Source organism: Jaculus jaculus, chromosome 9, assembly GCF_020740685.1.
Source record: "Jaculus jaculus isolate mJacJac1 chromosome 9, mJacJac1.mat.Y.cur, whole genome shotgun sequence".
Lineage (NCBI taxonomy): Eukaryota > Metazoa > Chordata > Mammalia > Rodentia > Dipodidae > Jaculus > Jaculus jaculus.
The window spans coordinates 93,987,178-94,002,204 of record NC_059110.1 but is presented as its reverse complement, the minus strand read 5'-3'; the positions used below and the strand labels follow the sequence as shown (position 1 = coordinate 94,002,204).

The 15,027-nt window shown below is 40.8% G+C and overlaps 1 protein-coding gene across 11 annotated transcripts in view; it reads right to left on the bottom strand.

Moving 5' to 3' along the window:
• Positions 1-15,027, bottom strand: part of Synrg (synergin gamma) — a 97,136-nt gene that overhangs the window by 34,199 nt on the left and 47,910 nt on the right. For all 11 annotated transcript variants that reach the window (XM_045158068.1, XM_045158072.1, XM_045158073.1 and 8 more), the window contains 3 exons: positions 10,810-10,928; positions 10,559-10,621; positions 4,765-5,706 (listed from right to left, as the gene is read on the bottom strand). In XM_045158068.1, coding sequence (XP_045014003.1) covers positions 4,765-5,706; positions 10,559-10,621; positions 10,810-10,928 — 1,124 coding nt within the window. The remainder of the gene's footprint in view (positions 1-4,764; positions 5,707-10,558; positions 10,622-10,809; positions 10,929-15,027) is intronic.

Sequence of the window (15,027 nt, the reverse complement as noted above, 5' to 3'; positions counted from 1 at the left end):
GAGACCACGTAAAAATCCTCAAAATCATCTTCAGGGGTTTAATTTCTTTTCTTGCTCAAATTCTAAAAAAGAGTAAAGAGCTAAAAGAGCAAAAACTTTAAACCATTGACCTTTTTTTCCCAAAGATTTTTAAATTAATTAATTATTTTTGAGGGAAGGTCTCACTCTAGCCTATGCTGATCTGGAACTCACTCTAGTTCCAGGCTGGCCTCAAACTCACAGTGATCCTCCTACCTCAGCCTCCCAAGTGGTGGGATTAAAAGTGAGTACCACCACACATCCAGCCCAAGAGTTTTATATGGCTTGGGTTTCCAACCTAAAAACAATCTTTGTTTGTTTTTAAAAAACTTTATATATTTATTTGAAAAAAAGAGAGAAAGAGGGAATGGGGACACCAGGGCCTCCAGCCGCTGCAAAGGAACTCCAGATGCATTGTGCCCCCTTGTGCATCTGGCTTACATGGGTCCTGGGGAATCAAATTGAGGTCCTTTGGCTTTGCAGGCAAACACCTTAGCCACTAAGCCATCTCTCCAGCCCTTCACTATTTATATTTTAAGATAATTTTTTTCCAAGTTTGGCCTATATATATATATTTTTTTTTTGAGGTAGGGTCTCACTCTAGCCCAGGCTGACCTGGAATTCACTATGTAGTCTCAAGGTGGCCTTGAACTCACTGTGATCCTCTGACCTCTGCCTCCTGAGTGCTGGGATTAAAGGCATGTGCCATCATGCCTGGCCTAACTTTAAAAACATTTTTTTAAAAATTTATTTGTAAGCAGTGAGATAAGCAAGTGAGACAGTAAGATAATGAGAGTGAACACCTTGGGGCCTCTAGGCTCTGCAAACAAACTCCATATGCATGTGACACTTTGTGCATCTGGCCTTATTCAGGTACTAGGGAACTGAACCTGGGTTGTTAGGCAAGTGCCTTAATGGCTGATCCATCTCTCCAGCCCTTATTGCTAACTTGCCTTCCTTCGTTTTTTAATTTTAATTTTTTGTTTTTTCCAAGATAGGGTCTTACTCTAGCTCAGGCTGACCTGGAATTTACTATATAGTCTCAGGCTGGCCTCAAACTCACAGTGATCCTCCCACCTCTGCCTCCTGAGTTCTGGGATTAAAGGCATGTGCCACCATGCCTGGCCTTACCTTCCTTTATTTTTAAACATTTTATTTATCTATTTTATTTACTTATTTGAGACAAGAGAGAGGGAGAGAAAAGGAGAGATAGAGAATAGGTGTGCCAGGGCCTCTAGCCACTGCGAACGAACCCCAGATGCCTGCGCCACCATGTGCATCTGGTTTACGTGGGTCCTGGAAAATCAAACCTGGGTTCTTAGGCTTCGCAGGCATACACCTTAACTGCTAAGCCATCTCTCCAGACCCACCTTCCTTTATCTTTGCAGTGCTGGAGATGAAACCTAGTGTCTTGCTCATGCTAGTCAAATGCTCTACAACTGAGCTACATTCCCAGGCCAGAAACTGTTTCTATAAAAAGGAAAACAGTAAACCAGGCATGGTGGCGCACGCCTTTAATCCCAGCACCTAGGAGGCAGAGGTAGGAGGATCACCTGAGTTCGAGGCCATCCTGAGACTACATAGTGAATTCCAGGTCAGCCTGGGCTACAGTGAGACCCTATCTCAAAAAACAAAACAAAGAAAGAAAGAAAGGAAGAAAAAAATAGCTTAAAGCTTACTCTTTGTGTACTTTGTTTAAGTTTTAATCTTTTTTTATATTTTGACTGGTCTTACTATGTATCTCATGCTGGCCTCAAGTGAAATTATGATCCTGCCTCAGTTGCATGAGTACTAAGATAACAGGTGTCATCTTTACCTCCTTAAACTTGTGTGTGTGTGTTGCTAAGGATCTACTCCAGGGCCTTGAATATACTATGTAAGCACTCTACCACTGAGTTACAGTCCCAGCCCTATATTTGTAAATTTATATATAGACTTATTGATTTGTGGTGCTGAGGTTTAAATACATTGCCTTGCATATCCAAGTATGTGTGCTACTGTTGAGGTATATTACCAGCCCTAAAGTTTTATTTCAACTTAATTCCACATTATGAACCTAGATTAATGGAAGTATAAGGCAAAGGCTAAAACACGCTAATATGTTCTTAGGAGATAGTGCTTAAGGAAATAAAAGAAAAAAATATATTCTCAAAGTATTACTATTGCTTTTAACTTGATTTTAGTGAGGTATTTCTTCCATCTAACCCTGCAAAAAAATACAAATTACACACATCCCCACGCTTTCAAAATATGCCAAAGAATTATTTATTAACACAGGACTTACAGATCACAAAAAAGTGTACAGAAGAGCTGGAAAGGAAGCCACCAGAACAAGCATGCAGATCAGTGTTTGCAGAGGAGTATACTAAAGCAAGTCCAAAAAGGCACATTCACACAGAAAATGTCTAAACTGGAAAAAAGACATCAGAAAAGCAGCTGAAAAATAATAAGGTACTGATTAAAATACAAAGATTTTCCAGTCAAAGAAGGGCTACTTTACAGGTAGGCAGCTACAGATGTCTTGCCAACCCTTTGGGAAAGTCACAAATCAGGGTTAAGTTCTTGCTGCCCACAAAACAAATGATCATAATGAGTGAGCATCAAGATGCCACAGTGCCAGAGAGATTAAATTTAGTGCGGAAAAGCAGCCTCGTGGAAATTATATGCAGCAAGTGCTCAAAGGATTAAATGTAATAATATGCAGAGAAATCAGGCAATGTATTAGTATTGACTACCTTCCATACAAAGCATTGAGAGTAAGTTAAGAGACAGTATCCCCTTCAGAGTTAAGTTAGGGTTTCCAAACAAGATTGAGCAGTCTACTAGGTTTTATTTGCTTTATCAACCCACTTACTTCTCCAGTAGGATGTACCTTGAACCCTCAAACTAAGAGAGCAAGCGATACTATGGTTAACAGAAGGCAAAATGAAATGACATTGCTGAATAATGCCTGTCACTCACCCTCTCTAATACAGTTTATGCAGTCACTTTGCTCAACAGCACACAGGTGTGACTCCTTGTCTGCCATCAACCCCTTTTAACAACCGCTCTAAAGGGATACTGCTCCTTTCTGACAGAAGTTTACAGATCAACAGAGGAAAACAGTCTGCTTTGAAGAGTCTCTTCACTTAGAAAAGAGTTGGCTTGAACATGACAGGCTCCATTCTGGGATGTTCCAAACACATATTAAGAACATGAGCACAGGTTATTTTTAATAGGTCCGTTAGAATGTGCTCAGTCAAAAGCCAACTTCCCCTTCTCAAAATGTGGGGGAAAAAGACACCCCAAACCTGCATTAACTCATTTCACAAAGATATCTGGTTTGGCACTGTGAAAGAATATAGATTCGTTCTCAGAAAAATAACCTCTAATTAATAACTGCAGGATCCAAAAACCTAGTATACATATTGTGAGATTTTAAAAAAAAAAGTCAGATACGGTTGTTCAACAAACAATGCACTTTGTAACTAACTGCTATAGCTCAAGCAGCTCATACAAAAAGGAAAAATGAAATCATTTTATTAAATAGAAACAACAAAAAACAAAGAAAATCAAGGTAAGGTAGTGAAGGGCACTGAGGAGCTCTTCAGCCAGCCCATTTGCACATAGAGAATACCTTGGCAATAGCAGCATGAAACAGGATACCCTCGCTAACTAGCTTACCCAGCTTAAGAAACCTCCAACACATTAATAGCCCAACAATGAACATCATTTTTTCTTTGACTTACCAATTTGAAATATACCAAACCAATAGTACTTTACAATTTTTGCCTGAAACTGTGTTTAACATGTTCCTCTCATGTAAAAAGACAAATCCTTCATGTGCATAAAACATTTTCTAGAATAATTCAGTAATACTGAGATAATTCTCATTATCAAAGGCCGCAAAATAGGTTATATTTCTATATAGATATCAAAAACAACAACAACAACAAAAACTAGGCCACTCAGGGGTCTAACTGTTGCAAGCCAGAGCCGTTAGCCACTGAGCTGTTCTATTGCCTGGGAATCTAACTTTCAGGACAAGTTGGACCAGTGAATGAACTACTACATGTAAATCCACACAGAATTTAAAGAGGACTTCCTGATAAGATGTTCTCAGGCATTTTATCAGAAAGTTAGTAGTTACCTTACCCTAGCATCTACAGATTTGTTACAACCCATGGCTTCCAGAGTTTACACTTAAAACAGGACCTGGAGCCCCTTGGACCACAGACCTTCCTCCTTGCCACATACTAACACAAACTCCTCAGTGACTTCTTGCCCTCTTCTTCTCAAGGGAGTTGGCACATTGTTTAGTTTCTCACTTCCTTGGCCAATAAGAATCAAGTTTCTGTAAACCAAACAAATACTATCTTGGCAGCTGCTAAGTACACTCAAGAGAGAAGAGAAAAGAAGAAACAGCTATTCTGCTCCCAGGAATGAAGAAACACTGCAAAAAATCTTTATACAATTTCTGGCTAGGTGGAGTTCACTGAGTCATGTTTGTTTTTTTTATGTGCCTCTGACACCAAGTGTGTATTGGATTTCAAAAATAAAAATATTTTGGCTATCCAATCTAAGTTTCAGAGTAATCACAGTATCCACGTATGGAAGTATCCATAAAATTGTATTTAACACTGCTTCAGGAAGACTGGCAACCAGGAGGATAATTATCCAAAAATCGCCTCAGTCTGTCAATCGACACCCACAGACTCGTTTGAAATCTACATCAACATCACCAGAGCAATCTCACCAATTCCTCACCTGCAGCAGGAGGGTGTTGGCCACTAACTGTTGGTAAATCCAAAGAGCTATCAGACATGACATGCTTAAGATCTCCTCCCACATCAGCCAGTTTCATGTCAAACTGAACAGAGAGCGCATCTTCAGAGTCCTCCTTGCCCACGCTGCTGCCGCCAATGGAAGGGAGGTCTAAGGACTTCACCGAAGCCGAGTCTTCTTTGGTGTGGCGAAAAGCCACCGCTTTCTCCCCCAGTGATTTGTCCGAGTTCACAGATGAAAATTTATTGGAGTGAAAGTCAGCAAAATCATCATCGCTTTTTCCAGAAGGAGTGCTATCTTTTAATTCTTCAACACCCAGTCCAGCTCCTTCTAAGGAGAGCTGCTTGAAGACGTCGTACTTGGTAGATGCAGCAGGTGGGTTTGGGGTGCTCTTTGCTGCGCTGCCTGAGTTACCACTGAGAGGACTGGGAATACTGTCCTCTCTAAGGACCTCATATTTGTCATCTGCTTTTGGCTCAGATGAAATGGAGCTATTGCTGAAAGCCATAAAATCCGCAAAGTCATCCTGCTCTCCAACAGATGCAGGACTAGAATATTCTCCAAAAAGGCTGAATTCTCCAAAGTCATCAGGCAAGCTAGAGGTCTTAGTGGATGCCAGTGCTGCCATGGCTGCCGCAGAGCCTGGCGGAGCCCGCGCGGAAACTGCCTTTGATGCACTAAATGCAGCGGGGAAAGGCAGCGGTTTCTCGCTGCTGCAAGTCACTGAGGAAAACATATCCAGGTCTGCTAAGTTCAGAGGAGTTTTCACTTGTGTCTGTTGTTTCTGCTGTACAGTTCCTGAGGGGAAGGATGCTGGAAAAGTATCTTTTGCTGGTGGCTCTACTGGGGATACACTATCGGCTGTTTTAAAATCCGCGAACCCATCATCAGTTCCTGCAGATCTGAATTCTGCAAAGCTCTCTCCTGAAACAAAGAGGCAACAAAATAAGAATGCTAAGTGGAAAACCATACAATACTCAGCATATTAAATTCCAAGTGGGCTGGAGAGATGGCTTAGTGGTTAAGGTGCTTGCCAGCAATGCCAAAGGAACCAGGTTCAATTCCCCAGTACCCAAGTAAAAGCTAGATGCACAAGGTGGTACGTGTCTGATTTTTGCTTGCTTTGGCTAGAGGCCCTTGATATGCCCATTCTCTCTCCCAAATAAGTAAATAATTTTTTAAATTCCAAGTGTAGCCGGGCGTGGTGGCGCACGCCTTTAATCCCAGCACTTGGGAGGCAGAGGTAGGGGGACTGCCGTGAGTTCGAGGCCACCCTGAGACTACCTAGTGAATTCCAGGTCAGCCAGACTAGAGTTAGACTCTACATTGAAAAAAAAATTCCATAGGTTATTCCTCCCTGGCTTGACATTCATGATAGTTTACACCCTATCAAGCAACACAATTGTTTCCACACTGAAGCCTTGTGATAAGGAAATAGGCAAGCACTGCTCTCAAGACTGTCTCCTCCTCTGAGTGGCCAGCCAAACATACAGCAGAAAAGAAACAGATGCTGGAGAATCCTGACACAGGCACATTGAAATAGTGGCCTTTTAAAGACAGACCATGTTACATGGTTAAAAAAAAAAAAAAAAACACAAAGAAACAAAAACACAGAGCTACCAGGGAAGTATTATGAAGAATCTTGCATCTCATATTCAGGATATACAACACTTTCATTTAGTTTATTCTTAACTTGCAAGTGTGTGTATGAGCATGTCAGGGTCTCACCACTGCAAATGAATGCCAGAAATATGTGCTACTTTGGTTTATCCAGCGTTATATGGGTGCAAGGGAACTAACCCTGGGCCATCAGGCTTTCCAAGTAAGTGCTTTTAACCACTTAAGCTATCTTCCCAGCCCCAGCTAGATACTTGAAGAATCATTGGAGGCCAGGTGCTGTGGTACATGCTTATAATCCCAGAACTTGGAAGGATCACAGGTTTGAAGTCAGCCTAGGCTATATAACAAGATCACCTCTCAAAAAAACAAATCAAGAGCCGGGCATTGGTGGCACATGCCTTTAATCCCAGCACTCAGGAGGCAGAGGGAGGAGGATCACTCTGGAACTACAGAGTGAGATCCAGGTCAGCCAGGTCTGTAGTGAGACCCTCCCTCAAACAAACAAACACAGAAAGGAAACAATGCACACTTTCAGACATACACATGTACACAACACTACAGGCTAGCTTTGAAGCTCACTGGCATAGCACATGTGTGGCACATCTAAAGCCCTAGGCTCAATGTCTGGCATTAAAACACACCCATACCCCCCCCACACACACACATAGAATCATTAGATGTGATTTGGTTTTACTCAAGTATAGGTAAGCATTCATTTGAAGGAAATATTTGCATAATTTTTGTTAAATATTTTAATTTATTTACTGAAGTGAGAGAGAGAGAGAGAGAAAGAGGTAGATAGAATGGACATGCCAGGACCTCCAATCACTGCAAATGAACTCTAGACACATGTGTCATCTTGTACATCTGGCTTATGTGAGTCCTGGGGAACTGAACCTGGGTCCTTAAGCTTTGCAGGCAAGCACCTTCAAGTGTTGAGCTATCTCTCCAGTCCCTTTCTTCAAAAAAAAAGTTTTTTTGGGGGGTGTCTGAGGTAGGGTCTCACACTAGCTCAGGCTGGCCTGGAACTCACTATGTAGACTCAGGGTGGCCTCGAACTCTCAGCAGTCTACCTACCTCTGCCTCCCAAGTGCTGGGATTAAAGGCAGGCCCCACCATGCCTGGTCTTATAAAATATTTTGTCTTTATTTATTTATGAAAAACACAAGGAGAGAGAGAGAGAGAGAATGGACATGCCAGGGCCTCTAGCCATTGCAAACAAAGTGCAGACTCATGTGCCATCATGTGCATCTGGCTTATGTGGGTTCTGGAGAATTGACCCTGGGTCCTTAGGCTTTGCAGGTAAGTGCATTAACCATTAATCCAGCTCTCTACACCCCCCCCGCCTTTAAAAACTATTTTATGTGAGCCAGGTGTGGTGGCACATGCCTTTAATCCCAGCACTCAGTAGGCAGAGGTAGGAGGATTGCTGTGAGCGCGAGGCCACCCTGAGACTATATAGTGAATTCCAGATCAACCTGGGCTAGAAAGAGACCCTACCTTGAAAAGCCAAAATAAATAATAAATCCCATACACACACACACACACACACACACTAAATTATATATATGTGTATACACACACACACACAAAAACATATAAAATTTAGTTAAGAGAGAGATAAACAGAGAGAATGGGCATGCCATGGGCTCCTGCCAATATAAACAAACTCCAGACACATGTGCCACTTTGTGCATCTGGCTTTATGTGGGTACTGGGGGGCAGAACCCAGGTTGTTAGGCTTTGCAGACAAGCACCTTAAGCACTGAGGCATCTTTCCAGCCCCCCACTCTTTTTTAAAATTGTAATTTCCTTAAAAATTAAATATAGATGACAATGAACCATAAAAATGTGCTTAAAGTCAAAATTCAATTCTTAAAACTGACCAGTTAGATCATGTAGGCATTCAATGTGTGACGTGTGGAACGACACGTGCTTTGATCTGTCAGGTGTGAAGAGTGCTGGGACTGACTCTGCCTCTTGTCTAATAAGGAGCCGATTCCCTAACAACATCCATCAGCACAAAGCCACCTAGTATTCTCAGGGAAAGTTAGAAACAGAAGCAGCACTCAGATGTGCTGAAACTTACGCTTTCAAGACATGACACTAATAAAATTAAAGTCAATTTCACAAACTGACAGAAGATACACTTACTAAAAATCAACCTAGAACTTTAGACAAGTGAATCACTGATTAGATTTGTGTTCTTTTAAGGTAATGAGTAGCCAATTTTATCACAGCCTAAATTTTTGTTTATTGAGACAGGTTCTCACATTGTAGCCCAGACTGGCCTTGAACTTTCAGCTATCTTCTTTCCTCAGCCTCCCAAATGTAGGCATGAGCCACCAGGCCAAGCTCAGACTAAAATGCTTTAAAAAATTTTTGTTGTTGCTTTTGATTAGCCTAAGCTTTACTGCGTCACTTTAAAATATCTGTGAAATTGACAAGTTTGCTTTGCTATTTCTAAAAAGAAATCACCACAGCAAACTAAACTTACTGAGGATGAACTGTAAACTTTTCCATCAGAAATGTAAACTGGGCAAAAGGGTTAAAAAGAAATAAAAATGGGTTGGTTTATAACTTCAAAAAAATAAAAATAAAACCCGGAATGCTTTGGCAAACAAGTTAGTTGGAAGTCACAGGAAGGTTCCATGTCACAAGGAACATTAAACACATTATTTCATGGGTAGCTCTTCAGTTAATGTGTGAATTCTTACAAGTTTCACTTCTGATTTGACACACTTTAGGCCCTTATAAAAATCTCAAGAGATTATTTTCTGTTAAAGCTTCAGTAAGGAGTGCCCAGTCATGATGTAGAACATGTTTTCCTCTATTTCAGAGTAAAGCTTAAGCTATATAGAAATGAAGAAATATTATCAAACTGCCATTCTACACTTACATTTTTTTCCTTGTGTTTTCTGGCAGGGTAGGGGGAAAGAGATGGGACACATTTCCTTGGCTGGCCTCAAACTTGCTATGAAGCCAAGGATGATCTTGAACTTTTCGTCTTTCTGCCTCTACCTCCCAAGTGCTGAGATTACAGGCATGCTCCTATAATATACGCTACTATATAAATCCAGTGTTTTGTTTTTAGTGATTTTAGCTAATAGGATTTTCATACTGATGGAAAGAAATTCTAGCTGAGAAGGTGCATTTATTTACTAGTTGTGCCGTACCATTTTTGAGACTCTGCTGGAAAAGTAGATCAAATCTCAAACAATGGCCTTTTAACTATAGTGTCTAGCATTACAGATGTAAGACAGTGCTATATTATACCTCTGTGAATATAAAATATCTTTTGTTTTGTTTTGTTTGTTTTGAGGTAAGGTCTCACTGTAGCCCAGGCTGACCTGGAACTCATCCAATAGTCCAGGCTGGCCTCAAACTCACAGTGATCCTCCTACCTCAGCCTTCTGGGTGCTGAGATTATAGACCTTTGCCATCACATCAGGCAGTGTAAAACACCTTGATATGTACTGGTGACTTTGCTGTTTTTTTTTTTTTTTTTTTTTTTTTTTGTGGTTTGTTGTCAGTTTGTGACAGTCTTTCCCATAGCCTAGTCCTTGTGGCATAAGCATGAGGACCCATGTTTAATATCCAGTACCCACACAAAATGCATGGCTTGGCAGTGTGTCTTTACAATCCCAGCACTGGGAAGGCAGAGACATGAGGGTCCTGGAGATCCCTGGCTAGCCAATCTAGCCTAATTGGTGTGTTACAGGTCAATGGAAACCATCTCAAAAACATGCTCCTGGCCAGGCATGGTGGCACACGACTTTAATTCCAGCACTCAGGAAAGGTAGGAGGATCGCCGTGAGATTGAGGCCACCCTGAGACTACATAGTGAATTCTAGGTCAGCCTGGGCCTAGAGTGAGACCCTCCTTTGAAACAAAACAAAACATGCTCCTAACAATGACATTTGTAGCTGGTTGTCCTCTGACCTCTACATATCCACATACATGTGAACACACACACACATGCACAACACACACACACACATACACACACACACACACACACAATCCTTTTTGGGTTGAGAACAAAGCTCATTTGGTAGAGCACTGTCTAGAATATACAAGGCCTTGGGTTCCATCACCAGAACGGCAAAAAAGGAAAACAAAAAGAAAAGAAGAAGTAAAGGAATGAAAAACTTACCTAGAGACTTACTTTCTGCTGTCTGTTCAAGCTCTCTGAAAGCACTATATTTATCACCAGACTCTATGACAGAAAAACAGAAACTCAATTACTGTTAGAAACCCAGAAAACACAGATAAAGAAAGAAAGGGGGCCTGGGCTAACCACAGACACAGCTCTTACACATTAAATATAAAGGCCCATCACTTAAAAATTTATACAGTTCAAGTAAACATCACACTTGCATTTTAGGAACTACAAACCATTTTTACCTCCAAATGGAGTAGTATTTTCAGAGGACTTGTCAGCTGAAATTCCTTTGAACACTGCATACTTATCCGCTGGGGCCAGTGCTTTAGTTCCAGGAAGCGGTATCAACAAAGATGGAGTACTGAAAGGGATAGAGAAACACCTGCTTTATCATTCAATAGCAGCTTAGAACACAGTAAACACATGCCCAGTTAAAATTGATGGCCCTCTAGTTTTCCCTTTTCCAGACAAGGTCTTATGTATCCTAAGCTGGTCTCTAACTTCCTATGTGGCCAAGGATGACCCTGAACTTATGACCCTCTTGCCCCCATCTTCCCAAATACTGGGATTATAAGTGTGCACTACCATGCTCAGTTTATATGGCGCTGAAGGTCAATCCAGGGCTTCAGTACAGGAGATCAAGTCCAGGGCTTCATGTGTGCTGGGCAAACACTCTACCAACCAAGCTTACATCCCCAACCCTAAAGCTATGCTTTAAAAGTTAGTTGGGAGCCAGGCATGGTGGCACACATCTTTAATTGCAGCACTCAGGAGGCAGAGGTAGGAGAATCACTGTAAGTTCATGAATACCCTGGGACTGCATAGTGAATTCCAGGCCAGCCTGGGCTAGAATGAGACACTACCTCAAAAAAACAAAAAAAATAAAGCGAGTTGGAAATTACATATACATACCACAAATGACCCAAAACAATGCCTGTTTGTTTCTTTCTTTCCTTTTTTATATTTTTTAAATTTTATTTTAAGGTAGGGTCTTGCTCTAGCCCAGGCTGACCTGGAATTCACTATGTTGTCTCAGGCTGACCTCAAATTTCACAGTGATCCTCCTACTTTGGCCTCCCAAGTGCTGGGATTAAAGGCATGCACCACCATGCCCAGCCAATGTCTGTCTTCTTGAACACAAACACTTAACATCCAAGCCATATTTATTTATTTAAGAATGTGAGAGAGAGACAGATAGAGAATGGGCATGCCAGGACCTCCAGCTGCTGCAAACAAACTCCAGATGCATGTGTCACCTTATGCATCTAGCTTACATGGGTCCTGGGGAATCGAACCTTCATTCTTTGGCTTTACAGGCAAGTACCTTAACCACTAAGCCATCTATCTATCTATCTATCTATCTATCTATCTGTCTGTCTGTCTGTCTGTCTGTCTATCTATCTATCTATCTATCTATCTATCTATCTATCTATCTATCTATCTATCTATCGTGACTAACTGAAGAGAGGTGAGATCTATACTGATGATCTAAGCAACTCTTTAAGCCATAACAGTGACTGACTGGAATGGCATTGGAAATAGAGTATTAAAAAATGATGACTTCCTGAATCTTTACCTTAAGGATCACAAAAGTGTAATAGTGAATTGTTTCAAATATGTATATCCAGCAGTGTGTGGTAGTGCATGCCTTTATTCCCAGCACTTGGGAGGCAGAGATAGGAAAATCACCATGAGTTCAAGGCCACCCTGAGACTACATAGCGAAGTCCAGGTCAGCTTGGGCTAGAGTGAGACCCTACCTCAAAAAAGAAACCAAAAAAACCCCACAAAAAACAAAAATACAAATATGTGTATTCAATAAAATGAATTACAATAATCTTAAAGTATTCTCTCAAATGGATTCAGAATGCAGAGGTGGAATAATTAAGATAAAAATCTCTTTACGAAACACTTCAAACTAAGATGTGAATCTTCTCTTTGATACGGTACTGCTCACTGGCAGAAACTCACACACCTGATGAGCAGCGGCTGAGTCCACATGATTTCCACTTCTACAAGGATCACATGAGTGGCTCCAGAAGCCACCTTTGTAGCAAAACAAAGTCACTTCAAGATTAGAGACTTTTTGCCTGTGGACAATTTTTTTTACTGGATGGAAAAATAGTGTAATGAGTAGCACGCATGGTGATTCTTGGAAGGCTTATTAAATGCGCACTATAAAAGCACTGCTCTTTCTCTTATCAGACCCAGGCAGCTCCCTGGAATTAGCTCCTATACATATTAATGACCACAGTCCACTACCATCTTGTGTCATTCACTAATACAGACATACACACACACATAGAGTAAATGGCTTGCTATTGAGTTCTTTGCCCTGGAGCAAAAATCTTTCCACAGTCATTTCAATGTTCTTATCAGTCGCCCAAACACCAGGCTGTCATGGAGCACAATAATGCAGGCCCATAGTGCTTCATGACTTAGTCCATCAAATATTCAAATTTCACATCACTGCCAAACAGCTGCTACATATCTGATCTTGACAAATAGCTAATCAGCTATACATTACAGGTAGATTTTTCTTTTTCTTTTTTTGGTTTTTCGAGGTAGGATCTCACTCTAGCCCAGGCTGACCTGGAATTCACTATGGAGTCTCAGGGTGGCCTTGAACTCACAGCGATCCTCCTACCTCTGCCTCCAGAATGCTGGGATTAAAGGCGTGTGCCTGGCTTTACAGGTAAATTTTTAAAAGTTCCATAAATAATTAAACTATAGCTCTCTGAACTGAATGTTAAGTAGGAATAAAGATAATTAGTGTCTAAGGAAAAAAATAAAACCTCACAAAGCTAAATAATCTTTGTGTCTCATAACCCTCCAACTTTGGCTATGGTCTTTTTAAAGCTCAGTGGTGAAATCTTTCTCTTAAATGTGACACTGAATTAAGTATGATTAACTATTGTACCATATTCATAGAAATGGACAACTTAGAGGATCTTCAAAGTAATGAAGTGGCACCAACTGAAACTAACAAAATAAAATTCCATTCAAACGGCTTGACTCAGACTAATTATATGCACACTGCAAATTAATATTTTATTCCAGTTCTGACTCTGAGATTATTATTATTTTTTGTTGTTTATTATTTATTTATTTGTTTGAGAGCTACAGACAGAGAAAGAGGCAGATAAACTCCAGATAAGCTCCAGATGCATGTGCCACCTTGTGCCTCTGGCTTACATGGGTCCTGGGGAATCAAGACTTGAACCGGGGTTCTTAGGCTTCACAGGCAAGCACTTAATTGCTAAGCCATCTCTCCAGCCCATGAGATCATTATTTTTAAGAAAGATGATCATCACCAAGGAAGTGTTTATATCATTTACATATAGCAGTTATTATACTTTATAAACTTGAAAACAGTTATTTGTACTCTAAATGTACTCAAGCAAGAGAGGCATATTGCTTTGAAATTTAGGAATCTACATTCTACTGAAAGGCAAGACTAAGAATCTGGCCATTACAAAACCATTTTTTTTTTCAGGCTGGAGAGATGGCTTAGCAGTTAAGGTACTTGCCTGTGAAACTTAAGGACCCATGTTCTACTTTCCAGATCCCATGTAAGCCATACACACAAAGATGAGGCAAGCTCAGGTCACACATGCCGAGTAGGTGGCACAAGTGAATGGAGTTCGACTTCAGTGGCTGAGGCCCTGACATGCCAATTCTCTCCTTCTCTCTTTTATTTGCTCCCTCTAAAAATAAAATAAAATAAACCATTTTCTCCATTAAACCTACTTATGTTGTATGCTCATCCCATACAGCTCATTCTGCTAAATACACACATTTAAAAGTAATTTTTTTTTGTTGTTTTTTCAAGGTAAGGTATCACTATAGTCCAGGCTAACCTGAAACTCACTCTGTAGTTCCAGGCTGGCCTTGAACTTACAGCAATCCTCCTACTTCTACCTCCCCAGTACTGGTACCCAGCTAAAAAGAAATATTTTGATCTCAGCAAAATGAATAAAGTAACCACCCCAAGGATCCTATGCCTTACTTCTTCTGAACTTCTCTATCATCCTCAGTGGCCCATGTCTGTGTTATTGGCTATTTTAGGTTCCCTAGTTGTTGCTGGTAGAAATCACTCGACCAAGAACAGCTTTGGGGAAAAAAGGGTTTATTTTGGCTTACAGACAAATAATGTCCAAACATTCCCATAGTCTGAGATCTTTTAACTGAGCCATAATCCCAAAAACCCCATAATGTCACAGAATAAACATTCACACTACAAAAGATGGCATTGGGTATAGCAAAGAAATATTCAACAATACAAGATTTAAAACAACCAGGGTAAACATCAAACTCTGTAGCTCCAAGACCAACAACTCTAGCCAGTGACACATCTCCAAGTCTGATAATTCTAACCAGCAACAATTCTCTGGATTTCCAATTCTGCCCTCCACAGTCCTAGAAAACTTCACTGAGGCTGACAGCCATCCTTAGCAGCCA